Source organism: Centrocercus urophasianus, unplaced genomic scaffold, assembly GCF_019232065.1.
Source record: "Centrocercus urophasianus isolate 14NV4802_14NV808 unplaced genomic scaffold, USGS_Curo_1.0 seq_12, whole genome shotgun sequence".
Taxonomy (NCBI): Eukaryota; Metazoa; Chordata; class Aves; order Galliformes; family Phasianidae; genus Centrocercus; species Centrocercus urophasianus.
Genome location: NW_024884364.1, coordinates 13,798,166 through 13,825,834, shown reverse-complemented (window position 1 = coordinate 13,825,834; position 27,669 = coordinate 13,798,166). Strand labels below are relative to the sequence as shown.

The 27,669-nt window shown below is 35.8% G+C and overlaps 2 protein-coding genes across 6 annotated transcripts in view; one reads left to right on the top strand and one right to left on the bottom strand.

Annotated features, from left to right (window-relative positions):
* ARL13B (ADP ribosylation factor like GTPase 13B) overlaps window positions 1-27,669 on the bottom strand; it is a 46,930-nt gene that overhangs the window by 6,943 nt on the left and 12,318 nt on the right. For 4 of the 5 annotated variants that reach the window (XM_042811077.1, XM_042811075.1, XM_042811076.1 and 1 more), the window contains 6 exons: window positions 8,135-8,240; window positions 4,919-5,121; window positions 3,163-3,259; window positions 2,111-2,339; window positions 1,266-1,382; window positions 758-826 (listed from right to left, as the gene is read on the bottom strand). In XM_042811077.1, the coding sequence (XP_042667011.1) occupies window positions 758-826; window positions 1,266-1,382; window positions 2,111-2,339; window positions 3,163-3,259; window positions 4,919-5,121; window positions 8,135-8,240 (821 nt within the window). The remainder of the gene's footprint in view (window positions 1-757; window positions 827-1,265; window positions 1,383-2,110; window positions 2,340-3,162; window positions 3,260-4,918; window positions 5,122-8,134; window positions 8,241-27,669) is intronic. The other variant, XM_042811078.1, reaches the window with a different exon arrangement.
* Window positions 11,176-26,338, top strand: STX19 (syntaxin 19). The gene is made up of 3 exons (XM_042811080.1): window positions 11,176-11,402; window positions 23,705-23,814; window positions 24,813-26,338. Exon 3 carries the CDS (start codon window positions 24,900-24,902, stop codon window positions 25,773-25,775), a length of 876 nt encoding a protein of 291 aa, XP_042667014.1. The 5' UTR covers window positions 11,176-11,402; window positions 23,705-23,814; window positions 24,813-24,899; the 3' UTR covers window positions 25,776-26,338.

Genomic DNA, 27,669 nt, shown 5'->3' with positions numbered 1-27,669 from the left:
TTTATGTACGTTCCTTTGGAAGATAAATGTGCAGTCTCAGAGATTTTAATTCCCCTTTAGGCAACTTTTGATTAATTGTGTGTTGGTTATCCTTTGGCAGAGAAGCTGCACATTCTGTTGCTTCAGAAATTCGGCAGATATGTCCACATGGTGCTGTATTACATGACCTTAACCATGACTTGATACGATTAATTCAAGGATTAAATCTGATCTCTTTTCTCTATAAACTCCTGAATTAATGTTTTCTTTGATCAAGTGTGTCCATTGCTTTAGTATGCTTATCCTCCTCTCATACTACTCCAAATGTCTTCATGATTTTTGAAAAACTGAAAAATAAAAACCATAAGAAAAATGAAGACTTTCATCTAAAACTGAGAATGTATGGTTTGCCCACTTATATCCTGGTTTGCACACTTAAAGTAACTATCCTAGTACTGTCTGTAATATGCATTTTTATAATATTTAGGTTCATTCTGTTTGAACAAATAACAACTAGCTTTTAACATCCCATACAATGTTAAATTTTGCAAGGGGATCTGAAAGAACTTACATCTTTGGTCAAAAAAAAAGGGAAAAAAGATATGAGACTCGAAAAACCAAAAAGATGCTTTCAAGTAAATTACAGGGTTAGCTTTTGGTCACAGAAAACTGACATTGAAAATTAAAAAAAAAAAAAGAAGAATGAAATGACTGTAGAAGCAAACAAACAGTGGAGAATGCTTTAAGAAAGTTCAAAACCCAAAATGATTTAAATTACCAGTATGATGTGTTTCACCAAGAGGCTCGAGTTTTCGAAGTCTATTAAGTTTAGGAGTTCCCCATCCAACTAAAGAAAAACAAAAACTGTCAAAATACATCTCTACTTGATTCTGAGAAAATTTATGGACACCAGTCTCTTTTTGGAGAATTCAAAGCATTTAGGAATGGAAAAAAAAAAACGTATTATACATTTGATGAATTCCACTTAAATAATTTTAAAATAAAATGATCTACCCTTAAAAACACTGATATTTTGATTACCCACTGATATTAGTCTGACTCCTTTCCTGTGCATGTGAAAACAACAACTTCTCCCCGTGGTATGAATGAAATCAATACTGCTAAAACTTCAGATTGTGAAGTGGGAAACTACATCAGAGATTTCTTAAAGAAGTTTTGGCAGTATATCTCTGTGTGCATATCAGTTTCATCATTGACAGATAAATATTTTAAAAGTTTTAAAACCACAGATTGAGACATCAGTTATTGCTTATTAGTACATTTACCTGGTGGAAGAGCTGCTGGTGGTGTAGGATTTGGGGGAACTGCATCATCTCCATTAATGGGTTCTACTCTGTGGCCTCTTTTTAATTTTGTTTTTTTATTTTTCTTCTTACTGTTATCTATACGGAACAGAAATAATTAAATGAATATATAATTACATACTACATGGTTATATTCAGAGAACATGTTAAATCATCTTTTAATATGATCACTGGGGTGAGACGCATGAGCATTTTCAGTCTGGATTTGCACAGTACAACAAAAGTTTGTGAAATGTGCAATGTATACAGCACACTTTGTTACTGTAAGCATAAAATATATGCAAACTCTACATTTTAATAAACAAATTCATCTTAGCTTGGTAGCGATGGCAACTGGATCACAGATTATGATAACAAAGGACTCAGTTTCAGCTGTAATCACAGAATCATAGAATCACCAAGTTTGGAAAGGACCTCCAAGATTATCCAGTTCAACCATCCACATGCCACCAATATTTCCCACTAAAACACATCCCTCAGTACAACATTTAAACATTTCTTGAACACCTTCAGGGACTGTGACTCCACCACCTCCCTGGGCAGCCTGTTCCAGTGCCTGACCATTCTCTCAGAGAAGAAGGATTTCCTAACGTCCAACCTGAATTTCCCCTGGCACAACTTGAGGCCATTCCGTCTAGTAATATCAGTCAAACTAGCAAATACACACTTTTTAAAAGTAGATCTTTCAGTTCAATAACAGAATGGTGTGCTTTGAATAGACTCAATTAACATGTAGCATCTTGAAAAGTAATGCAGACATAGGGAAGAAATGTGTGAAAAATGACATTAGAAGGAAGCAGAGTTACCTGAGTCAAGGCTTTCTGAGGTTTGCTGCTCATTTTCTTCATGCTGCAAATGCTGTGCAGTAGTAGAATTGCATGTTTCTAGTCTGGTGCCATTTGTATTTTGACTACCGTTAATTGATAATTGCTGGGCATCCACTTGTTCCTGTTCTGTTTGAGATGTTGAAACAACAGTCGCCTTTTCAGTCTCCAACCTTTGCCGCTTCTTTTCCTTCTCAATTTGTTTTTCATTCTAATAATAATAATAATAATAATAATGATAATATTTTAATTTGTTTTTATAACTTTTAATGCTGTAAACTAATGATACAAGGAAATTTTCCTGAAGTACTTTTTTTTTTTTTTTTTTTTTTTTGGTCTCAGATATAGCATGCAAACTTTTCAGATAATAACTGAAGAAGGTAACATCTCCATTACGCTACCTGGAGTGGCACAAGAAGAAAAAAAAGACAAGGGACTTACAGCAAAAGAAATTATCTTCACATTTATATCTTGACATCCACTTACATATGAGTGACAAAGCGTTACAGCCTGTTTTCTTGCATTGTTTTTATTTTTTGGTTAGATGAGGAAGAAAAGACACTACATATATATACAAGAACAATAGTCCTAAGCAAATTTTTTTCCAGTCTTAATTTTCAATAGAAAACAACAGGTTATGCTGAGAAATCTAAGAAGTTGAAGTAGGCAGGAAGATTCTATCTAAGTAACTACAACACTAAAACTCCTTACAAGAAATTGGCAGACTTGGAATATTTTCCAGTCCTGAATGTCCAACAGTTTAATCAGGAAATATTTTCAATCAAGTTTTTACAGTGTGATTATTTTACTGCGTCTTCAATTTTTTCCCCCTTAAACCAATACTAGGAAATTTTCTTAACAAGAAAGCATTGATTTGTTGCTCAGAAAACAAGACTGCCAAGATTAAAAAAAAAAAAAAATGTGGTGTGTGTACTGACTTAGAGCAATTCTTTCAAAGAAACCACTTTTCTTATTACCTCTCAGACATTTGTTAGAAGGTCTAAAATGATCCAGATTTCCACATATTCCCATACCTCAGAGATTACTGCAGCTATAGGCTGGAAAGGGTTTTCAGAATTCCCAGGCTCAGGGTCCTCCTCATCATGTACACTTCTTCCTTCTTCTCTTTCCCTTTTTAGTTGATATTATTTTGTTGTTGTTATAGTGTGTTTTGTGGATAGAGGAGAAAGATGAACAAAGAATTATCAAGTAGCCAGGTCATAAATTTTACAAAATAGAGACCAGTTATTAGGTCATCTAACTCATCCTCCAGGATACGCCAGCTGATTTTTACAGCATCATTCTCTATTTTGGAAAACACATTCTACAAAAATCATAGTAACAGGCTAACATCAGTAGAACATAAAGACACGTTATAGCACAGGTAAAAACACATGTTGTTACGTGCCAGAATGCTCAAGTTGCACTTCAGAAAGCCTGCAGTTTCTAAGGATCAGACATGTGACAATACTTCTGTAACAAAGATTTTGATGGTTCAGCATTATGATGACATATCAGCATTGTTAATCTTCCACAACTATTATTTCACTTCAATATTCAAGAAAATTGACATGCTGAGAAACCAGACTATCTAAAACATCTTCTGTATTTCACAGAATCGCAGAATCACAGAATGGCCTGGGTTGAAAAAGACCACAGTGATCATCTACTTTCAACCCCCCTGCTATATGCAGGATTGCCAGCCACCAGACCAGCCTGCCCAGAGCCACATCAGGGTACACACCGAGCCATCGCTCACCCAAATTAATCCAAAAAAATTGGTTTGGATTTCTTTAAGAGGAAAATCACAAGTGAGAAGTGACATTCTGAACAGCAAGTAAACGGTTAATATTGCCCAAAAATGAGCACCAAGTCAGCCGTGCATTTAGCACATTTTGTTTCTCATCGTTCTAGATTCTATTAACATATGGAAAGGAGAACAGCTGACAAACTACTCAGTACATATAGTAACAGTTAGGGAAAATAATTTGTTTCAGCGAGAGTCAGAAAAGTTGAGAAAATCAAACCAAATAAGTAAGGGCACAAATCAAGAGACTTCACAGAAGCTTCACAGTTACTTCTCACAATAACTCAGACTTGCATGTCTCTACATTTTTTGGGCAGACAGAGAGAAAACGGGCACTTAGAGCATTTTGTGATAATTCCCCAGTAAAATGCTCAGTCTCTAATCGGAACCCTGGTAGGCTGCTGACAACTGCAAAAGACCTTGGAAGAAAACTAATAAATGCTCAGATCGTTTGAGTTGGAAGGGACCTTTGCAAGGACACCTACAGATAGATCAGGTTTGCCAGATCATGAGTCCCTACTTCCCTAAATCATGTTAAGTCCACTCCGTGCCTTGTGGGCTGGATATCCTAAAGTTTATTAGGCACAGCATCAAGCAAAGTTTAATCTTGTAAATTCACATATGGGTTACAAAGTGTCATTTAAGTTAGTAAAAGGTTATTTTAGGACACACCTGAAGATATATTAAGATTAAATGATTATATATACATATATTTATTGTTAGCATCCTGTGAAGTTCTATCAGCAAGACCAAATTTATTCCACAAATGGCTTTGCAATTCTCACTCCAGCATGAAAAAAGGGACTGAAACAGGCAAAAATTTGTAGGTCTTAAAGAAAAGGTTTGGCATTCAGGTCCTTACTTCTAACACGTAAGCCCTGACTTGAAGCCTTAAATCCATCACATAAGCTCTATGAACAAGAATTAATCAAATATCCTAGAGAGGGAGGGAAGGGAGGTAGGAGAAATAGCAGAAAATGAACCTTTCTTCTCGTATCCTTCTCACTCGCTCAGCTCGTTCTCGTTTCTTTTGTTCCTCATATGCCTTTTGTTCTGTAGTATCTCTTTGGATGCGCTCATTTAAGGCATCGAAATCTTTTGCTATGATATGCAGAAGCCAATATAAACCCTTTTTAATTGATTTATCAATTTTTTTCCCATAGCCCATGACAGCTGAGCAAGGTTCCTGTAAATATAAGAAGGAAAAAAAAACCGGGGGGGGGGGATATTATTTAATTATTTGCAGTTCAGATTACTTCACCAAATACATGGGTCCAGCCAAACCAATACTGCTGATCTTAAGCTTGCAAAACATTTAGAAGTATGAGAAATAAATCTGCATTTAGTTATTGTGTAAATGTAGATGTATTTTTTTGTTAAGATACAAATCACATCAGGTCTACCAAATTCCTGTATTTCCTGTCTCACTTTGGCAATACTACCTGCTGCACAGAAAAATGTTTGCATGTCAATATCCAAATAAACGTACATATACACCAGTTATATACATATCCATTATTCATTTACACATCTATTTATATTCCTATTTCAACAGACAATCTATGCATCTTCATAGGAATATAAGCATTTTATCAAACTCAAATATGTATTTTCTATCTTGCTGGTGCATTATAATAGCCTAAATTATATTTATCTAGTAAAATGGAGGAAAAAAATAAGATCCAAGGAAAGCAGTTTAGCTTCAGTTCGTGAAATAAATGTTCAAGTTATTCACAAGCATTTAGGAGATTAATAAAATTGTATCTGAATTTGTCAGAAAAACTCAAACCTCTTCAATTTCTCAGATCAGGAGAGGAATGAAGTAAAACATCCATTTTGACTGAAATAAAACTTTTGTTATGATATTCTCATAAACAAAGAGACACAAGTAAACAAATCTATTGGAAAAACAGGTGCTAAATTTTGCTAAACTATTTTAGAATACTCGATACAACACTTGAAGTAAGAGTGGTTGACTAGAGGGAAATAAGAGGAACCGAAAAATAATTTAAAAAATATTGATTATAAGTACATCTAGTAGGAACATGTTGAAAGGACAGGAGTGAGCTTCTCCTTGAAATGATAAAGCATCCAGGAGTTATGATAATAGTCCTCAAAAGAAGAGAAAATTCCAAATAGGAAAAAAATAATTTTTTGTTTGTGTTTGTAATCAGGAAGACAACTATAACTGGCTCTGATTGGAACAAAAAAGATGTGGCTCAATTCTAAGGTTCAAATATGAGTGTTATTTACTACAGAACACCATGGCATTCTCTAGAAAAACCTTATCAGGGAGAAGACGTGTAGACTCTCTAAGAAACTAAGCTAATAGACCAGTCTATTTTCATCTAGGCTTGCACAAAGGTTACTTCTGTAGTAGTTCAAGTATAAAATATAGAAATTTAGAGATACAGAAAGCATAGAAATATTAAAAAAAGATGATGGTCATTCTGACTGACACTGTATGACTGCTAGACAAATGACTCAAATTGCTTTAATATTTTTGCAGAGAAATATAAAAATCCAAAAGAAAACTGACTGAATATTAAAAGAAAGGTTTTTTTTGATTCCTGCCTCATTTTATTTAAATCTGTTTTTGTTTCATAATCCCATATTTAAATTTATCCCATGAATGATCATACTGAAAGAGCTTGCGACCAGGTTTATCTTTAATGATCCTAGTAAAAGCCTTTCCTTGGGGGTTGAAAACAGATGATCATTATGGTCCTTTTCAACCCAGACCATTCTACAATTCTATAATCCATACTTCATAAAGAAGTTTGCAAGATTCTCACAGCTGCTTTCAGCTGAAATGACTCAGAGTACACAGTCTAGTTTCAAGATAAAAACAGAGAATGGGAAAGTAAGTAAATCTAAAGTACTGGAAACATGCATTAGAATCTTTCAAGTTTTTTCTATTGCTAATGATTTGTAAGAAAATAATATTACCATAGAAATCCCTCAAGAACAATACTGTGATCTTTTTATGTTTTTGACTGCTGCTGTATACTCAGTGCAATGTCTGCTGAATGAAGAAAAGCCTTCAAAGGGTCAAGAGACTATGAATGTAGGGGACCTATGCTATAATACAGCTTCCTACAAAATAACATTATATCTGTGCTACTCAATGAATATTTAAACTCTTCCTACAGAATTAAAAATGCTTTTAACTTTAACACCCACATATCAGATGGAATGTATATTCAAAATAATCTTCCAGTATTGTTCAATAGTTTCTATATAATCTGTAATATTCTTAAAACATTTATGTGGCAATTACAAAAAGATCATACACTTAAAACTCACAAATACTTGAATTAGAAGATTTGTTGATTAAAAAATGACCATGACTACTACATCTAAAATGTAATTATTTTAGGACAGATATTAACTATTAACTAGATCTTACTGTGTCTACTGGGCTGGGAATTAGAAGAAATACTTAATTTACTTTACTCTTACTGTTTCACAGATGATAACTCAGACTACATGAGGTTTTAGCTATGGACAGAAAAGAGACAAACATTACAACTGAACAGTGGTCCTTCCTGAATGTCAACATAAGCAAATTTCACTTTCTACTTCTTCAAGAGGGTGGAAACTAAACTTGCTATATACCCACATTACTAATTCATTATTTTTATATGGTTTCAAGCTGGAGTAGTAAGTGACAACCTTTGTAGCAATGTCTTCAACAAATTCAGAAGCCAAGTGTCAAGATGAACAGTGGATTGATTGAAAAAAATAAAAAATAAATACAGATGTACATACCGTATCTTTGCTGGGATTGCAGGCATCTTGTTTCATTTTTATGCTATATGGCATAATCCCCTACCTCCTTGCAAGCATTATGTAGGCTGCAGAGCTCAGTACAAGCATGACACTAATGCCCTGTAACTTGCAGTACCCACTGATTTTTAACCTCTTATATCTTGAATGAATTACACTCTAGCAGAATTTAAACAAGGAGAAGACATATGGCAGAAATATCTTGTTTCTGTGAGGATTAACCTTGCTTCTCTGAGAAAAACTAAGATAATAGACAGAACTGGTGTAAATTTCTTCAGGGTTTGCATAAATGTTATTCTTGTTGCTGGGATTGCAGGCTTCTCATTTCAATGTTATGCTAAATGGCATAATTCCCTACTCCTTACAAGCACGTATGCATAAGAAAATGAAGCATCTTAAAACATACTTACAATCTGACACAGACATTTGTGTTCATTGACAAGCTTTTCCAGAGATAAGGTCTCAATTACATCTGCTTCTGACAGAGCTCCTTCTCTGTCCTGCTTATTTGCCAGCCTGAAGAAAAGATCAAAAGAAAACATTCAGCATCCAGAAATATGGAAAAAAATTAATCTTAAAAACTACATTCCAGACAAAAGTAGGAAAACGTAGGAGAAAGTAAAGAGGAAATGCATTACTCCAGCTTTAATTCTTAGTTCTTTCTACCATACACCATTTTCATCAGAGATACTGATATTAATGACTACACATCCACAGACAAAGCAATCATATTTTACAGCTGAGAAGACAGCAACTGTACTGCTCACCTATGGCAACCCACTATAACCTGCCGGGGTCTGTGGATCAAAGTTCAGAACTTGCAACTTCCCAATCCACATGCACTTTTCACGTGCACATAATACTGCTTCACAATCACCTCAGGTCTGCCTGAGGTGGACAGAAAAAAGACTGTGGAAAGCATAATTTTTCTCAGCTGCCAAACAGTTTGTTATGTAGTATCTTGAACCTGTTCTTCATAAGTAAAACTCAGAATTTGCACGAATAGCTCTAAAAAACATATTTTATTATTAAAGCAAGAGAAGAAAAAGGAAGGTATACAAAATGCATAACTTACAAAATAAGTATTCTGTAAAATGAAGTGCCTTTATTGTCTTATTTTTTATTCATTTCTATGAATGGGTACTATTTTTTCTGCATGGAAAAAGACACATCTTTGCTTCATCTGCACTTCCATGTCAGACTCCATTCTGTCAGACTGCCCCTCTGCTGCTATCTGCCACATGGCAACAAAATATAACAGAATACTGGTGGAAAGGTTCAACCTCTACTGCTATACCAACATCCACTCTGACATTATGAGTGAACATAATAAAACAGGAGGCATTACCTTTGGAGCAGCCCTCAGATCATTTTGGAATATAACATGCAATCAGATTTTGATTTCTACAAATACTGGTAATAGTACTTTCTACAGTTGTCATAATCCAGACAATTAAAGTGCAAAAGCTGTAAAAGGAATTTTTCATAGTACTAGGAAAACAGAAAACTGCACTTGCTTCTCTCTAGTAAAGCAATTCCCCTAAAATAACTTTTTTGTAATTTAGCAACTCTTCCATTGCCAAAGAATTCTGAATCAACTTTCTAGACAAAATCACAAACAATTTGGCCTCCATGAATGCAATGGCAGATTGGTTTAAAACCAGACTTCACGGTCTTTCTTCTAAATCTGAAGTTGTCATCATCACTTTTAGGGAATGTTTGGCCAAAGCTTATAAGAATTTATCATACTCCTTACTGGGAGGAAACAATGGTAAAGAATTCACTCCATACTTAGAGAAACTTGTCAGCATATGAGGTCCACCCAGAAATTTACTTATTCTGATTTTTCCAGAATTGTAGTATAAGAGTCTCAGTTCTTAATTATCATAATCCTAAGAGATCCTTTAACCTCAAAGAGCCATAAAAAAGCTGTATTATATTTACAGTTCCAAAAAACATTCCTTGTCGTTCCATTAATCTCAAGTGCTGTGATTCATCACCTGACCTTTCCCTTCAAGGAGTGTGTATGAAGGAGACCACGGAAAGACAGCTTCTTAAACATCCTGACAGCTCAATTCTCTTTTGATCTTCATTAGTCTTAAAAACCACGTGCAGTCAAAAAAGTTTATACATTTACCATCAGCTTGGGGATAAAAACTCCTATATCCTACCTACGATCAAAACTTTGCTAACTTGCCTGCAGCGCTAGAAAGAGCACAGAGTTCCCCAGTATGTTAACACTTGATTTGATAATCCATTCCCACTTCTTGACAAAAATATTAATTCTACAGTGCCTTGTACTCTCTGTGGTTTAGTGCAGACAATACTTCACGCTTCCTTATGTTATATACAGAACCAATGACTTTTCAACGTGTTTATGTAACTCTGGCACTGTTTCTTAACAAACAGCTACAACAAGCAACATTGTCCCAGTATTTGGTTATTAAATGTGCCTGAAACTAAACTAGAGGAAAACTGAAATAGAATTCAAGAAAGTTATAGGGAGAAATCAAAAGACTGGAAACAGTTATCTCTGCCTTCTTTTTCTTTTCCCCTCCATTTACCTTAACTTTGCCACAGTTTAAAAATCCTATTGCACTTTTCCTAGTCTCAAAAAGCATTCCTCAGCAGTGCTGTCAATCCCTATCTCGATCTGATTTAAGAAAATATTTCTGAGTACATACTTTGTTGCCACAGCCTTTTCAACCTCAAGATTAAATAACTATAGTATTTACTGTTTCTCTGGACTGTACATTCTACAAATCACAGATGACGCAGAATGTAATCTTTGTAAACTGCACACCTCAGTTTGACAGTAATGCCCTATAACATGCAGTATCTGCTGATTTTTGACCTTTACTACTTTGAATGGCATACAGTTTGCTTTTTTGGACAGTTACCTTCTGTTTCCAGTACAGAAATCCTGTTATAATACCAATGTATTCAAAAATTGGAATTGAAGTTCTGTACCTGGCTAAGTGAAATATCCAAATAGCAGTCTCCACCTCGTGCTCCCCAAGAATTCATTTAATACAGGTCATACATTTCCTGCTGTTTTACTCCCTGTCCCACTTCAGTCTGTAGATCAAACTTAAGGAATAAACATATTGTTCAAATACGTTTAAGACACTGACCGTCACATTGTGCATTAACGATGCATGTTTTTTCCTTTCAAGTAAGCATATGAATAGATCCGCAACATACTCTCACTTTCTTTTTCCTTCTCACTTCAGCGTAGAAGAAAGCAATTACTGCGCTTACACTTGTGCTTCAGAGGCAGGCAGTGCTATGTTTGCAGCTGACAAGGTCTCTACCTAGGGAGCTGGTCTCAGACACTTCCTACTATTGGCCAACTCCATGAGAGTGATCCGCCTCGCAGCAAGGCTGGGTTGCAAACAGGCAGAACCAGATTCCCCACGTAGAAAGTAATCAATTTGCCTGTCTACTGCAGTTGCAGAAGTCAGCTTCTCTCTCGCACTGCTGCACTTGAAGATGAACCCTTGGACAATTATTTAAGGACTAGGAGCAGAAAGCGTGCTGAAAAGACTTACTGGAATGCCACTCAAGACATAGTACTTGGGAAAATACTCAAAACAATATTTGTCTCATTATACTCAAGCTTAGCCTCCAGAGTTCCTTTCTAAAGGATAACGTGTGCCATCAGCACTGGATTCAAAGGTAAAGACTTCTATTTTACTTAACGTTTAAAAAGTTGCAAATATCAGAAAAAGGCTGTGTAGTCTGTGTCGAAGTGTCAAGACACGCAAACAGTAAATGTCGACCCTGAAAATAATTGGATAGAACTCTGGGTTAATAATGTCTAAGAGCTCCACTGCTCATGCACAGGAATGCTAAGCTTTGAAGCCAAGTTTTATGCATAAAACCTCATTCTTTACTGAATACACCGGGGTTATCTTAAAGGACAGAGCTTGGTTTTAATTTTCCAAAGCAGCAGAACTTCATATGTAACAATCTTCGGTGTTTAAGAACTATAAGAAGTATTGATAAACACACTTGAAAGCACTGATGGCATATAACATTAAGTTTGCCAACTCCAAAGCTTTTATAAATAAAATCATGCTTTACTTACTTCAATTTCACAAAGTATACTTGGAACCCTCTTAGTGTAGCAAAAAATGTTATTTATAAAAGAAACAGAGAAGAGGAAAGAACCAAATGCTTTTATGTCATGTAAGACTTTTTTTAAAAAACAACTAGAGAGCTTTGAACTTTATTTTTAGAGTCATGGGAAACAGTGTGGAAAGGGAGTGTATGTGTGCATTGGCACAACTGACATCTACACTTCAGTATTTCCCTCAGAAGCCAGAAGAAATACCAGCGAAAAAGTCTCTGAACGTGAACTATGTGCACTCGTTGGCTTGCTTCTAAAATGTAAATTACCCAGCAAGTAGTGAACAAATAAGCATTAAAACTTACTTCACAGTCCAAGAGATTTGGTGAAAAAATCTGGTATAAAAAGGATATCTTTGTATCTCAGTTTTCTTAAAACAAACAAACAAACAAACAAACAAGAAATGTTAGAGAAAAAAACAGATGTTTCTTTCACAGAAGGTATTCTGTATGAGTGCCTAGATGTGTTTATTTTCTTGGTTTGCAGGCTTGGACTTTTTGTTTTAAATACATTTGCTTTACAACTTGTGCGTTTGGTTCTGGATTTACCATACAGTAAGAGCACTGAAAACTAAACAGTGTACAGGCAAGCTGTTTGAAGTAATATGTGAAAGTAGCTTATAGATAATGCTTTTGGGTTTAGCCAGTTATCACAGACTCAGTAAGTTTGGTCAAATCTGCACGTTGGCCATAAAAAATACAGAAGAGCACAGTATACCTCCAGGGTACTTTGGTCAAAATACTGCAGTATCAAAATTGTCAATCTTGAGTAGAAGTAATTTCAGGAAAATGTATCTTTAAAAGAATGACTGATCTGAGATCAGGAATACTAGGCTTGAAGGCTACTTCAAGAAGCCATAGCTTTGAGAATGACTGAGCCACCGTTCCTCGGAATTCAAAGGCAAGAGGGAGAAGCTTTCAACTGCACAGCAGTCTAAACAAGAATGAACAAAGCCATATTTTTCCACCCACAGTTGAGCTTTTAGAAATGATCTTCCACGTATTTTCTTCAGGATTTCATCTCTCATCCATTTTTTTTCCCCCTTGGACAGTCCTGTGGACAGCAATTACTAGCATGACAATAGAAAACTGAGGCCTGTGCAGTTACATGAAGAAAAGATTAATTAGTTTCTTTGTTTTCCTCATGTTACTGACCATGCAGCTCAAACTCTTGATCGACAGACAGAAAGATGTGAGTGTGTCAGATAGTTTTTGCCCTTCAATTATTTGCAGTTCATTAGCTTTTCAAGAAAAACAAACTTACTGCTAATTCAACAAGCACACATATAGGAGAACCAGCAAATAGTTTCAGGCTTCCCACCGGGACTGAGAGGAACTCCCTGCTCTCCCTTCTTTGTGTAGACTTTTTGCAGATTGCATTTAACAGCTTTTAACTATACAAGTAGTCTAAATGTGGCTCTTAGCAAATCTTAAGCTACATTCTTTGGCACTCTAAGGAGCTGCCTTAGCATTAGGCACTTTCTGGATTGTTGATAAGAGTTGGAAAATCATTGGTAACTTTTTACTGATTGACACTAGGGTCTTCCTCAAAAACACAGAACATTTAATTTCCCTAGTTTGCTTTTTATGCCTTCTATTGTTACGTAAAACAACACTTTGAATATTAGGGTAAGATATAATGAAAAACTAGTGATGAGACGCACCAAGACCATCTGCTTACAAACATCAATTAAGAAAGAGTTTGTGTACACGTAACTGCAGGGAGATCAATTCCTCTAACCTTTTTCCTTAACTAGCTCCTCCAGGACACTTCTAACTATTCTTTTATTTAAATGTAAGACTCTAAACTCATCCTGTTTGTAGTATCTTTCGGCAACTCTAGAGCAATCTCATTCTCATACTACCTTTTGAAGTGGTTAAAAGAATGTCAGTTATCATTTGTTTCACTTTAGGTAAGCAGCCACATTCCTACCTCATATCTGAATCCTATTCTCATTTACCAAAAGTGTATTTCTCCAACACACTTCTTCACTATCTGTTTATTCCAACCTACTACTCAAACGGGCTTTACACAAAGAGATCTAAGATTATAACCAGAACACCGTATTTAACTTTCAGGTGTTTAACTGCAAAAGCAATAAGTTATGCTGCCATGTTTTTGTGTAAGAATTTTTAAAAATCCCTGAAAATATGTATTATTTTCATATACTTTCCATGTATTTCACCTTAATAATAGATACCAAGACAAATAATGAAGTTTCTTTATGGAAACTGCCTGTAAGATACATTGTGGTTTTTGCTTTCCCTAGAAATCCTTACATTTATTACAGATAAGTTGCAAGGCTGCAGTACTTAGCCATATGACATGATAGATGAAATGAAATGAAAACTAAGTGGGACTACGAATTTTGCTCCTGCAACTCTACTATCAGGATAAAAGAGAATCTGGAAATAGATTTATACTAATAGAGTTCTAGAGAAAGCTAGAGTTAAAAATATATGCTCTATTAAATGGAAATGATTTCACTTGTCCTTCATCCTGCTTCAGCCTTGTCTTTTGTTAATTTACTTTCAAATTCTACCTTACGATATATAAATATCTAAAGCCTTATTATGTAACTTTTGCTAGAGGAATTTATAGTCTTCTTTCTGGATTTCTATGACTTGTAGGTGGCCACCATGTCCATACCAGCTAAACAAGTGAAAGTGCTGATTACTAGCATTATTCTTGTCTGAAAGAAAAACAAAACCAGGAATCTAAGTGATTTTGTTGTTGTTGTTGTTTGTTTTTCAAGTTTCCTAAAGAGCACTACTTTCAGTAATTCTTTAGTACATGAAACATCATAAACACATTAAATAAGTTCTTCAGTTTTAAATACGAGATATTCCAGTCCTTTACTAACTATAGGGTATAACCCTCAGTGATGTATGCTGCACCTGCAAGTGTGACTTATGCCAGTGCAAAGGCATGACCGTAACACCTTCCAATACCCACAGTTTCAGTGGACGGCCTGAGAATCACTGTCTGTACGTGTGGAAATAATGACAGATCGCTATCCTCAAATCTTCTACAGGCAATTCAGAACAGGTTACAGAACTCCAAAGTACAAACCCAGCTTTGCCACTGATTCATTATGCATCACTGAATCACATATTTCATAAAAATAGTAACATCACCACATCTCTGTAGCTGATATGGAAGAACACTGGCAGCTGTAGAGATTTTGAAAGTACAAAATCTTCTAAAACAGATGATTCAAAACTTACCATATTCTCCCATACCTACTAATGCCAAAGTTCATATTTCTATTATTTGCCTATCATCTTCTCTGTTAGTATGCTTTTTCCATATGCAACACCACAGAACTGCCCTAAAAGCAGTGTATCTCCAGCATCTCGAGTGTGTTATAGATTTCTGGCCAAGAACATCTAAATTAATTAATATAACTAAAAATCTATTTTCTGCCCTTACCTCTCCCTTGAAGTGCTCACTCCAGCAGCACAGCTTAATGACACTCTTCCAGCAATCTCTGAATCATTTTCACCCATGAAATTTTGTTGTGCAAATCCCCTTAATACTCAGACCTGTTTTGTTATATTTGAATCAAACATTTTTATTTAGTATCTGTGTTTCTCCCCTTCCCATACCTACTTCACATTAACTAGAGAACTCTCCAGCTACATAGCTTCAAATGCACCATTTCTATTCTCCTTCACATGGGTCGTTTTGGGTTTGCCCAGTTGTCTTCTGGCAGTGCTAGTATGGGATATTTTCTCAAGAAAAAAGATTCTATTTCCTCAACATCACATCACATAGTGGGCTGTGATGATACAACATGGTTACTAATTATACAAACAGCCTTCACATGTTAGCAGTTCTTAAAAATATTGATAGGGATCTCATTCAAGTCCCCTGCATTGAAAATGCAATTGATTTTGCACTGTCATATGATATACTTTGATAGTACTTACCTACCTTGCAAATACAAATGGTATGTGTTTTTCGGCCTATACCCAAGGCAAACTCTCCGCCTTTACTGTTTTCTTGTTGAATAACAACCATGCTGCCCACAAACAGAAGCCTGAACTTACAAGTAGTCTTAAGTATGCTTTTCCAAGGAATTATCATCTTAAAACATGATGATTTAAGAGGACACTTTCATCCTTGCTTTAAGCATGTGTTTTTACAAGACAATTAAGCTAAAAGAAACTTTTTTATTTTGAAAAAAGGAGAAAATAAATTTAATCTGCAACAAATTTCCTTGCTTCAGTTGCTTAAAATGTATCTTGGAGTTATAACACAAGATTCGAGAGCACAAAACATATTTCTTTTCTTGTGAGAATAAATGAAAGCACAACATTTTCAGAAAGCTTAAATTTCGATTCAAAACCTCAGTCTTTCCCAGAAACTATTAAGAGTTAATATTAAGTTTAAATGACAGAAATACTTCAGTAATTTTTTACTGAGTTGCTAAGACACTCAAAACAGCAATAAGGTTCCAGACCAGAGCATGACTCTGAACATGACTCAAAGCCAATGCTGTCAAAAAGAACAGTTACACAGGTTTGGTTTTTTTGCACAATATAACAGAGATGCAACTTCACTGCAGCCTAGAAATGTATTAAATAAAAAATTACTTCTAGCTGAAATTCCTTTGGGATATATGTTGCTTGCGTCTTCTACCTAGTGCCCTTCATTGTATCATAACTAAAGGACAGAAAAATAAATCAACCCTTATTTTTATTGCAGGTTTGTTTCGGTTTTGCTTTTTAAAGCTGTTTCAGCAGAGGTAATGATGTGATCTTTGATAAGAATTTAAGGCATACTTTATCATCAAAACAAATTAATAATGGATAATGGTAGTCCACTTCTCAGGATCTACTGTTCTCCTAGGCAGGGTGTAGATGTACTTGTCATTGTAAAGGCTTCCCATCCACATAGGCCATCACTTTGGAGAGACTCATCTCTGGTGAACAACACATTAAAATTATCACAACGCCAATACTCCTGCAGTACCCTTAAAATATTTGACAAAGATGTGAAAATTGTACTCCTAAACCTGTCAATAATACATAAGAAGATGACTACCAGAACAAATACAAACTGAATCACCAGTGAATCTGAATAACAACTGTGGGCGCGCACTGGGAGAGGGGGGAATGGAGAGCAAAGCCTTCCTAGGAGATGAGGCTTGTCAGCACGACCAAATTGAAATGCAGCATGCGCATTCCTACTCCCCTCTCCTGGCCAAATATAGTATGCTAATGAAAGCTGGTCAATAATCCTTAAGCTCTAAGTACAGCTTATGTACTGTAAAATGTACTGCAAAACTGACCCTGACTTTTTCTCTTCTGTAGACTATCCTGTTCCCTTCCTTACCCCCATCCACCTTCTGTCCAAAATCATCCTGTAGCCTGATCTGTTCTTTGGCTATGCTTTCACTATTACATAACTTTTTTACTGTACATAGAAAAGGCACAGTGCCACGGCAGCTGTATCATCTCCCTGACTACACAGTATCTTTTAAAGGCCTACAGCTTGTGATTATGGTTCTGAATAATGCTTCAGTAACTCAAATGCAGCAACATTTACGTCCGAGGAATGGCAGGAAATGCCGACAGATCTCACTGATGCTCTTCACATTTGTTTATGTCAGAGCACTCAGAGCTGTTTCTAAACTTAGTCAACAATTTGCTGCTGCAGTTTAGCAATCTAATGCTTATTTCCTATTACCATTACTGAAGTCAACCTCCTGCTCTTAGCTGTTGTAACCCAACTTCTCCAACCAGTGAAGAAAAAGTCTGATATGGATGCTAACAAAGTACTAGGCTATGCTGAGTGGAAGGTTGCCTTGAGCATAAATTAGCAGAGGGAGTACAAATGTGAGTAATTGGGTATGAAGAACAGGAAAGCTGGAATTTCTGTTCCTACAGTGACTGCCAGCTGTAGTTGAAGTATTTCATCACTTCTGTAAGGCAAGTCCTCTGTTTCTGACAGTGCTTCCAGATTCCTTCAGATGAAAAAAAAATAAATTGCCCCATCCAAGTTAAGCATTAAGCAAGTGGGACATGAAGCAATATATTACATACCAGAATAAGTTATTTAAAAGTAACCTCAAAATTCTAACAGCATTTTTTGAAATTTGTGGCTTTTAGACACAAACCTGGTTTTCCCTTAAACACTCAAGTGGGAGTTTAATGGAGAAATTTAGGAATTTAACAGAGAGATCTTGTGTTTTACACTGCATTTGTATATACTAAATTATCCTTCAATAAAAGTTTCCTACTGCATAACAAGACAACACCAAAGGAGCAAACTTTAGCACCGTTAAGTGTCACTATCTTTCATCAAGAAAAGTACAGGACTATCTGTTTAAGTGAGAGTTGATACCAAGGCAAAACTTCAAGTTGGAGTCAGTCAAAGGAATACTGGGAAAGAGAAATCCAATCCAAACTAACTAACTGTGTGTTGATTTCCCAGTAGGAAACCTTTCTCCGAGTTTGAGATTGCTGAACAACATCAGATAGCAGGATCAGGCTTTCTTACATGACCTGGAAAAAACTCAACACTTCACACACCTCTTTTCAGGACACTTGCGGAATTAGGCCACGAATTACTACGTATATAGAGTCTAACGCATAAAGGCAAGGAAAAACAGATGCTCAATCACAGTCTGGTCCCAGGCTCACTTAATTCATGGAAAAGATCCCAGTGACTTCTGTAGCCTGAAGATGGTGCCTCCAGGTCTGATTTTGACCAGAAGCCAAAGTGCTGCGTGTGTTGGAGAAAACAACCTTCTCAATTTCAGTAAGGGGTATTTACTTCTCTTTACCACTATAAGGTCTGGAGGATCCAAGACACAATGCCTACCTAAAAGGAAACAAAGCTTATATTCACAGCATGCTTAGCAGCTGAAATAGGTATCAGTATGTGAAATACACACCTATCTTAAGAGAAGCTTAATGTTTTAAAATACAAACCTCCAACAGTCTGAAATAGTGGGAATTCTTTCCTTTCTAACTTAGTAACATGGTGCTTGGCTGACATTAGCAAGTGAATTCTTATTTACAAAGTGCCCTTATGGTGCCCTGTGAAATTCAACACTTTTCTCCATGAAAATTGGCGCTATGTATCATGAGAACATAATCCCCCAGGACAGGAGAAACAAACCTCTCCTCCGCAAACAGATGTGCACACATTCCCCACCTCTGTAACTTAGGCTGCCTTTTGGCAAGGAACTTCAGCAGCTGCACATCTGCAGAGGTGAAAAACTTTCAGCAGAAAATACAGAGGATCTTATTGCTCCCACACCTGCAAAGCAAGCTCAGCATTTGTTCCTCTCCAGATGACACCCTGATGAGTTGATTAAATCATTCAGAAGCATGCCTATTCACATTGCTTGCAAAACACCATGGTTATGACAGCATCTCACCTGAACTGCTTACAGCACTAACATGGTTTGTCAGCAAGAACTTAGCAAGCGCTCTCACAGAGTATTAAGGGAAAAGTGCCTTTCAAGGACAATGTTAATATAAAATAATTCTACACAATACAACTGTGTGAGACCACTTGTTATTAGGGAAACACCTAAAGACATGTTTAATTTTAAGCACATGCTCAAAGCCCACTGTCTTCAATTATATTTGAGCTTATGCTGCCCAAAGTCCAGTCTCAGCTTCTCAGAGCGAAAATGACATACAGTACTGGGAAACAGAGAGCTCTTCTGGGGAGATTTAACCACGTGCTCAGATCTGTGCATCTGCTTAAATGATCTGTCAAACTGGGGGCACTATATAGAATATTTAAATATATAAGGATCACATAAAAACTCCACTATTCCTAAAGTGAAATTTAATCAAAACGTGGAGCACCTAAGAATGTTAAATGAATCTGGCTACAGACAGCACAAGTCTTCTTCCCCTGAACCACTCACTCTCAAGTCAAATTAACCTTTTTGCAAATGACTAAAAAGGCAAACCTGGTAGCATATCTGCGGCAGGACAACGGCCTCATGCTAAATGGGAAAGTAGTCTAGTTGATGTAGAAGATCACAGGATGTTTAATTAGTAAAAACCTTTACTCATCACTGTTGCTATTGCTCTCTGTCCAGTTAGCTCCCAGGAATTATTACTATTCCAGCTTCAGACTGATTTCCCTGATCTAAGAAGATGAGGTAATACTCACATGAAAGATGAAAACAGTATCAAGGTTCACAAAGCTCATTCACTGAAGGACATAATTCCTTCAAACTACTGTCTGTCCAGCTGTGCTTGATTTCCCCTCAGCATTACTGTGGGGCGGCATTATTTCCAGAAAGGGTAGAAATAAGGTCATTGATATACATCAATACTCTAAAGAAAGAAATCCTAGTGTTAAATATCAGATTAAAAATGGGATTGAAAACATCAGATCCTTTTGAAATAGTTTGAAACATGAAGAATTGGTTTGAACTCGGCAGAGAAAGCTGGAACCTGACTGTATTCTGAATGCAGGGGACTTAGTCACTCAAGAGATTTCCATCTATGAATTCCCTTAACTCTAAAAGGGCTGGCACATTCTGCCTGTGTTGGCAAAAACTTCAGTAAGTCTTTCATCTCAACCAGCAGGATGCATGCCTATACATACAATCCAACACAAAGGACAACAACACAAAGAACTCCCTGTATGAACCAAGTTAGTTAGGAAACACTCAAATAGTCAAGCCAACAATTTCCAAGGTTATCTATGTCATGAAGACATCCTTGTTTATTTTAAACCAGCATGAGTTTCAGTTGCAATACAATCAGCCACATTTACTGGCAAGCAAGTTCAGAGGCGGGTTTTGAAAGCAATCCAAATAGGAGGTAGGATATGAAAGTAGGGTTCCATTGCTTACATTCCACTCCCTAGTGAGTTCAATAAAAAAGACACACACACAAAAAAAATTAGCTACTTGAAGTGTTTTCTGCTTACTTCTTCTTACGTCTGAGATTTGCGAAGAAACTGTTCCTTTTGTGGATAACTATATGATTCATACTTCGCAAAGAGTCCCCTAACAGTCATGCAATTCTGCTGCTTTTTAGTTTCTTCTCTCCCTCAAGGAATTCAAATATTTCGAGATCAGTGAACCCAAACCATCAAAAACTAGATTAATAATTGTTAATAGATACACAAATTGAACAGCAAACCTAGTTCTCATGGTCCTCTGATCAACTCACTTCAAAGCCACAGCAAATTGAACATAAGAAAAATCAGTAACTGTCCTTTTGAGAAATTGTGCTGTGTTCTGATGGAACAACTGGATGACCATATGCATGTATTACAGCTTTCCAGTAATTACTTGAATTTCCTTAGATACAATAAAGTCTTGCCACCTCACATAAGCATTAATGGTGCCATTAAAACTTGCTTTTGATCATAGGATTGCCAAGCCATGTTAAATTAACATGGGTCAACAAATGCGTTAGGCTGTACTAAAACAAGATTTTCAGGTCAATTCTCTAAAGCCTTGTTCTTTCACATGCCCCACGCTGAACTTTCCCCACAGCAGTCATGGTGGTGCCAAGCAGTTCTGAAACATTTCAAAAGAATGTTAACCTTAAAGAAACTGCTTCTTTTTGCTGTGGGAAATACCACTAGTTAAGCAACACTAAGGAATTACTGTAATAAAATAAATACATGTTGTATTTTTCTCCACCCTGAAGTAGCATTTTCCACAAAATTACTTGGAAGTTTGCCTGTTAACTCTCAGTACAATATGGTAACTTTCACTATCTACCAGTTTTTTTTGTTGTTTTTCTTTTTTTTTAATTATTCTCTTGCAGCAAATGAATAAACATTATGTTTGGATCTGAAATCATAGAAGTGGGGGGTGAAGTTGGGGGTTTTAGGGGAAACCAATTAAAAAAGCAGTAAGGGAAATCTGTACTACGGTACAACATCAGCATTGTTTCTTACAATTGATGTCTGTATGTTTAACGTTTTGTTTTTAAGCTAATCTTCCTGTAGATAGCAATGTATAAATCTGTGGAAAATATGTTCACAATGTACAGCTCCATGACTTAGATAATGAAAAAAAAAATATTTAGGGACCTTAAATATGGGCAAGGGATCAGAGAAACCACAGAACTATTATATGAAGTTATTCTAATGTAACAAAATTGTTTGCATATTGACAGGTTACTAGATTGATTCCTTGTAGCTATTACAAAATGCACTCTTTTGGATATTGGAAAGAAAAAATGTGTTTGCTTACCAAAAAAGGTTCTCCAGAATTGGGATTTCAGACAATATGCATCTATAAAACAGAGTCACTTAGGAAGACTATCCTGAAACCTCCAAAATCAGCTAAAAGATACTACTGCACAATTTAACATTCACACCTGAATAAACCCATGTAAGAAACACATTTGACTTGACCAGAAGACCCTAAGTAAAAATTTAATAGTCTTCTAGTCCTGAACACTTCACTTTTAACAGATTTTCAGTTCTTGATTTTATTTCAAGAAAAAAATTCATGGGAAGTTTAAGAAAATACTTTCATCCCTGCAATTAAAAAAGATTATATACTCAAAGGAAACTTTCTTTTAATTAAAAAAAGAAAACTGTTGAATTACATAGTATTAAACATATGCGTACACACCAAATTTGTGGAGTCCACCTAAAGAAATCAACAAATACCTAAGAGGGGTGATTCACCCTCAGTAACATGTCAAAGTAACATGTAACAAAGTAACACCCTCAGCACTGTCAAATCAGAGGTATCTCATGAAACTAATTCTTGCTCTGAGTAACTGAGAGTCACTGAACAGTTTGCAAGCTAATCACAAACTATTTATTAGATTTATACAAAAACTTGAAAATAAGTAAAACCCAGTGCCAATCAATTGCAAAGCAGCAATGACCGATACTTTTGATTTCTGCAGAATGGAGCATCCCTTTTGTTTACAGAGCAGAGGACAACAAACAAACAATGAAAAATAGCAGCCCTAAAACAGCCATAACAATAACAAAAATAATTCTACCAAAAAGACAAACACTGCAGTAGATTTGCAAGACGGTGCAGAGTGTGTGCACTAATTCCATAAACTCAGGTTCATTAATATGATTCAAAGACTTCTAGAAGTTGCCTGCTAGCGTGTAGAGGTTATGCTCCACGTAATGAAAATGTGCAACATAAGCATCTTACTACCTAATGCCCTTCCTTCAGTACATGAATTTTGAAAAGCCAAGCTAAATCTTCAGAAATGTTTCAGTGAAAAAGTACTCTGATGAAGTAACTATTTTAGTCATTTTAAATATTCCCTTAAAGATCCATATCACCCGCAGTGTTCCAAACGACTTATTTACCTGCACAGAGAGCTCATAAAGAAAGGAAATATTTGAAAATAGACAAAAGGTCTTGCAAACTCAAACAAATGAGCTGTAATACTCTTCAAAAATAATTTAATGGCATTCATAGGAAGAAACACCCACAACATTCACATTGTGTGTGTCAAAGTTACAGATCTTTTGGTCCAACCCCCAGTATGTGGTACAGAGAACTATATCCCAGAAGCATGCCATCCCACATAAACACCCACAACCAGCCCTTTCCAAGCTCTTATTCCTTGTGGCATTAAAAGGTTCTTTCTTTATCTGAACTTAAAGATGAAATATTTGCATTCAGAAATACTAAAGCTTCTCACTCTTGTTTTTTGGGGCTTCTTGGTTAATGTTTCATCTGTGTGCATTACAGGTTATAGATACCTCTCCATGGATATTGCTGCATTCAAGAAGATAAGCACACATTCAACAGAGGTCATTTAAAAACATATATATATATTTTATTGTGGCCATAAACCAACTGCAAAAAGCTGCCAATTTTTAAGATTTTGTTTTTAATTTCTTTTTTTTTTTTTAATGGAAGATGTCTTCAAGCAAATCCCTGAAATACTTCCCTATGTTCAAAATCAAACAGGGAAATTTAGACTGACCGCAGAGGCCAGGCTGAAAGCTATGCCCAAAGCCATATGAAAGGTATGTTTCTCAGATTTGCTATAAAATCATTCCCACTAAAATTTCAGCATCACATTAACAGATCTCTGTTAATATAATTCTCAGAGTGAGTTTAAATATCTCCAGTGAAGCATGCACAACAGTTAAGGTAGAAAACATAACTAAATCCACTTTCTATTAAATAAGAAACACTACTGAATTGTGTGCTAACATATTGTATAAATATGTCAGTAAAAATTGTATTAAGTTCACAAATGGCAATGTAAAGTGACAGAAATCCAAAGAAGCTTATAAAATCTTCAATACCTGATGTTAATTATACTGAATCCACTTCTATTTAGTATTTTCATACTAAACTACAAGTTCTTGCTTGCTGTAGTTCAGTTATCATCACTTTAACTCAACAGATGAGGGAAGTCAAGGAAAAAAAGGAAAAAAAAAATTTCTGTGTGGCTGAAGTAAGAGCTTAAAATGTACATTCAAGCCAAAATTCTGACCCCTAGGCAGATTGTCTCGAAGGCCAAAGTGCTTGCTTTCCACTGAAGATGAAAATTTTCTAGTATTTCCAAAAAGATTTAAAGTTATTAATATTCCTTCATCAAATAAAGAATTACGATAAAACAAAGAATTTGAGTTTCTCATCTCTTCCTTCACAAAGTTGTTCCCCCCCCCAATCCATGTTCTTAGTTATTTTAAGTTCTATATAATAAGCCATAATCTATCATAAAAATTGGACTGAACTACAAATTACTGTCTATGGAAACGCAAAAGATAACAAAAAAGCCAAGGGAAGACTTAACTGTGCACATCTGAAGATAAATTGAAATCTTTAGGTTTTGATTAAGCCCTACAGAAACTGGGTTAAAGGGTAGATTGTTCTTACATCACCTTCCTTGAACTCAAAACACTTACCTGCTAATTTTACTAGTGTACAAAGTGAAGTTGCTCTGAGTTCCAAAACTACTGTTAATGCCTATAGACCACTGCTAACATGGATCGTCTTTACACTTTGATTACAGAAAAACAAGCTAAAAGAAACTAAAAGAGCTAACTCCCTGAATTGCAAGTGAGGTAAAGAACAAAGAAAAAAGCTGAGCTCAAGAATCATGAGAGATCGCCTTCAGGAGCTTAAACTCCGAGCCAAAGAACTACAGATGGCTGGAGAAAATAACTGTCCACCTGTACGAGATGAGCAGGAAGAGTTTGAACAGCAGGCCATTATTTATGAAAGGGAGCCTATAACCGAAAGGCACTTCCATGAAATCCAGAAGCTTCAGAACGAGATCAATAATTTGGTGGAGGAAGTTCAAAAATTCAGTCAACAACAAAAAAGTCTAGTATCTTCAATGAGAAGGTTCAGTGTTCTTAAAAAGGAATCTAACACAGCAAGAGAAATAAAAATTCAAGCAGAGCATATACGAAAAGGTTTGGATGAACTGTCAAAAACAGTGAAAAAAGTTGAAAGTGAATATGGGTTATCACGTGCTATAGTAAGAATTCTAGCTTCCCAGCACACTTTCCTGTCCCGGTGTTACCTAAATGCTATGCTTTCATACAATGAAGCTATAACAGCCAAACAAGAGAAATGCAGAAGATTTATTGTTCGTCAGCTTGAAGTAGCTGGTAAAGAGGTATCTGAGGACGAAGTCACTGATATGTTCCAACAAGGAAAATGGGAGATTTTCAACGAAAATCTACTCACCGAAGCCAAAATTACTAAAGCTCAGCTTTCAGAGATTGAACAGAGACACAAAGAACTGATCAGCCTAGAGACTCAGATCAAAGACTTGAAGGACCTTTTCATTCAGATATCAGTTCTGGTAGAAGAGCAGGGGGAGATGATCAACAACATTGAAATCAGTATGAACAACACTCAAGAATACACCCAAATATCTAGAGAAAAATTTGGACTTGCAGTCAGGTATCGAAAAAGAAACCCTTGCAAAGTAATTTGCTGCTGGTGTTGCCCATGCTGCAAGTGACAAAGCATCAGCTCTTATGCAGGAAACTGAACCTATCAACCAACCCCAGGATTCTTTCATTGCTTCATTTTTCTTCCCTTTTCCCCTTCCACATTTCCACTGAGGAAAAATTGCACCTGTTTTTCCAAACTGAGTTCAAAGACTGAAATGAGATCTTCATCTGTGCCTAAATTTTATGGTTTCCACTGAAACACATACACTAGAGGAAAAGATCAAAGGAGACAAATAACACTTTCTTGTTTTTCCACTCATAAGAAGCATCAACAAAACAATGTACCAATCATGCCATATGTGCTTTTGAGAAACATCAAAATTATTGTAAATCTCAGGATTCACAAGACCAGTTGAATTACCTGTTATAAAATAATTAGTATTCTTTCAATTGCTGTTTTTTTTTGTTGTTGTTGTTTGGATTGTTTTTTGTTTTTGTTTTTGTTTTGTTATTGTTGTTGTTGCTGTTCTTGTTTGTACAAGTGCTCATATTTACTTGGTTCAAGTTTCATTTTTTTCCTCCCAAAATACAAATAAAAAAGTACAAATAAAAGTAACACAAAGCAGGCAATCCCAGTAACAATAAAAAAATTGATGCATAAGCTTTTCTGACTTCTTGTTTGGTTATCAAGACTACGTATCACCACCTGTCTGAGAAGAACTGTGCTCCATTTTCTCTGCACCTCCCTGTTATGTAGTGGTAGGATTTCCCACCTTGGTTTCTTCCTACTTCTGAGCAAATGCAGATCTCTTGCATCTCCTCACATCACACACTCCAGCAACAGCTCAGATTCACTGCAGTATAATCAACATTTGTCTTCGCTGTCCTTCTTGTCTCATCATTTTATCTCTATTTACTTTTTATTTCCCTTGCATCTTCCTTTTCACTTTAGTTTCTCAGGTTCCCACTCCTAATAGCGCTATTTCCATGTACAAATGCAGGTGCTTACACGTCCCCAGTAGTTACATGTATTTCTGTGCACAAATAAGTATATTTTCATGGATGAATATAGTGTCCACGCATCAAACATTGTATACTTAAATCAATTCAAAATTATACTTTGCAATGAGATTTGGATAACTAAGATGGTAAACTCCCGTAACTTCATTAAAATAAGCAAGCAGTTTTCCCTCTACTTTTGCTGAATGTAAATCTTCCATAGAAAAACAGTATAAGGTGCCTAAAAATGTATCTGCTGGATTTCCATATACATAAAAGACTAATTAACCACTTAAGCACCACAGTTAAAGCTGAAGAAATAGTTGAAGAACTAATGAATCCCTTCACAAAACTGAGATACTGCACAAGCAAGTTCTGCTCAAAGACTGCAGAGAGTCAATTAGAAGGAAATAACATCAATAAACTTAGTTTAGTCAACAATTAGACTCAATTAACAGACACTGTCTCCTGATTAGCCAAGACAAGGATCGGAACCAGGACTAAATACCAAGAAAGTGCATGAGCTCTGTGGATGTTAAGATAAACACCCACATAAACTCTATTACAGGATTAGAGCAGAGATTTATAGGAAAAAAATAAAAATAAAAAGTTATATTTGTTTTGAAACACTGCACAGTTGTCAGCTGTTCATTTTTAGAAGAACAGATTTAAGTCAAACTAGTCGCATTAAGATGGCTTTATTGCCTTCTCCATCTATTAACACAGAAATGGTAGTTAAAATCTAAACTATTTTTCAACATACAATTAGCTTTCTTAACTGTAATCCATTTCATCAAAACATATAAAAAAGCTTCACTCTCAAACCACCAGAATATCACTACTCCTTGGAAGGCCTCTCTTTTCAGCTTTAAGCATAGATTATATAATACAACAGAAACGCACAATTACACCCAACAAAGATACTGTTCTGGGAAACCATTTTCAACTTTAAACTTACAAAAT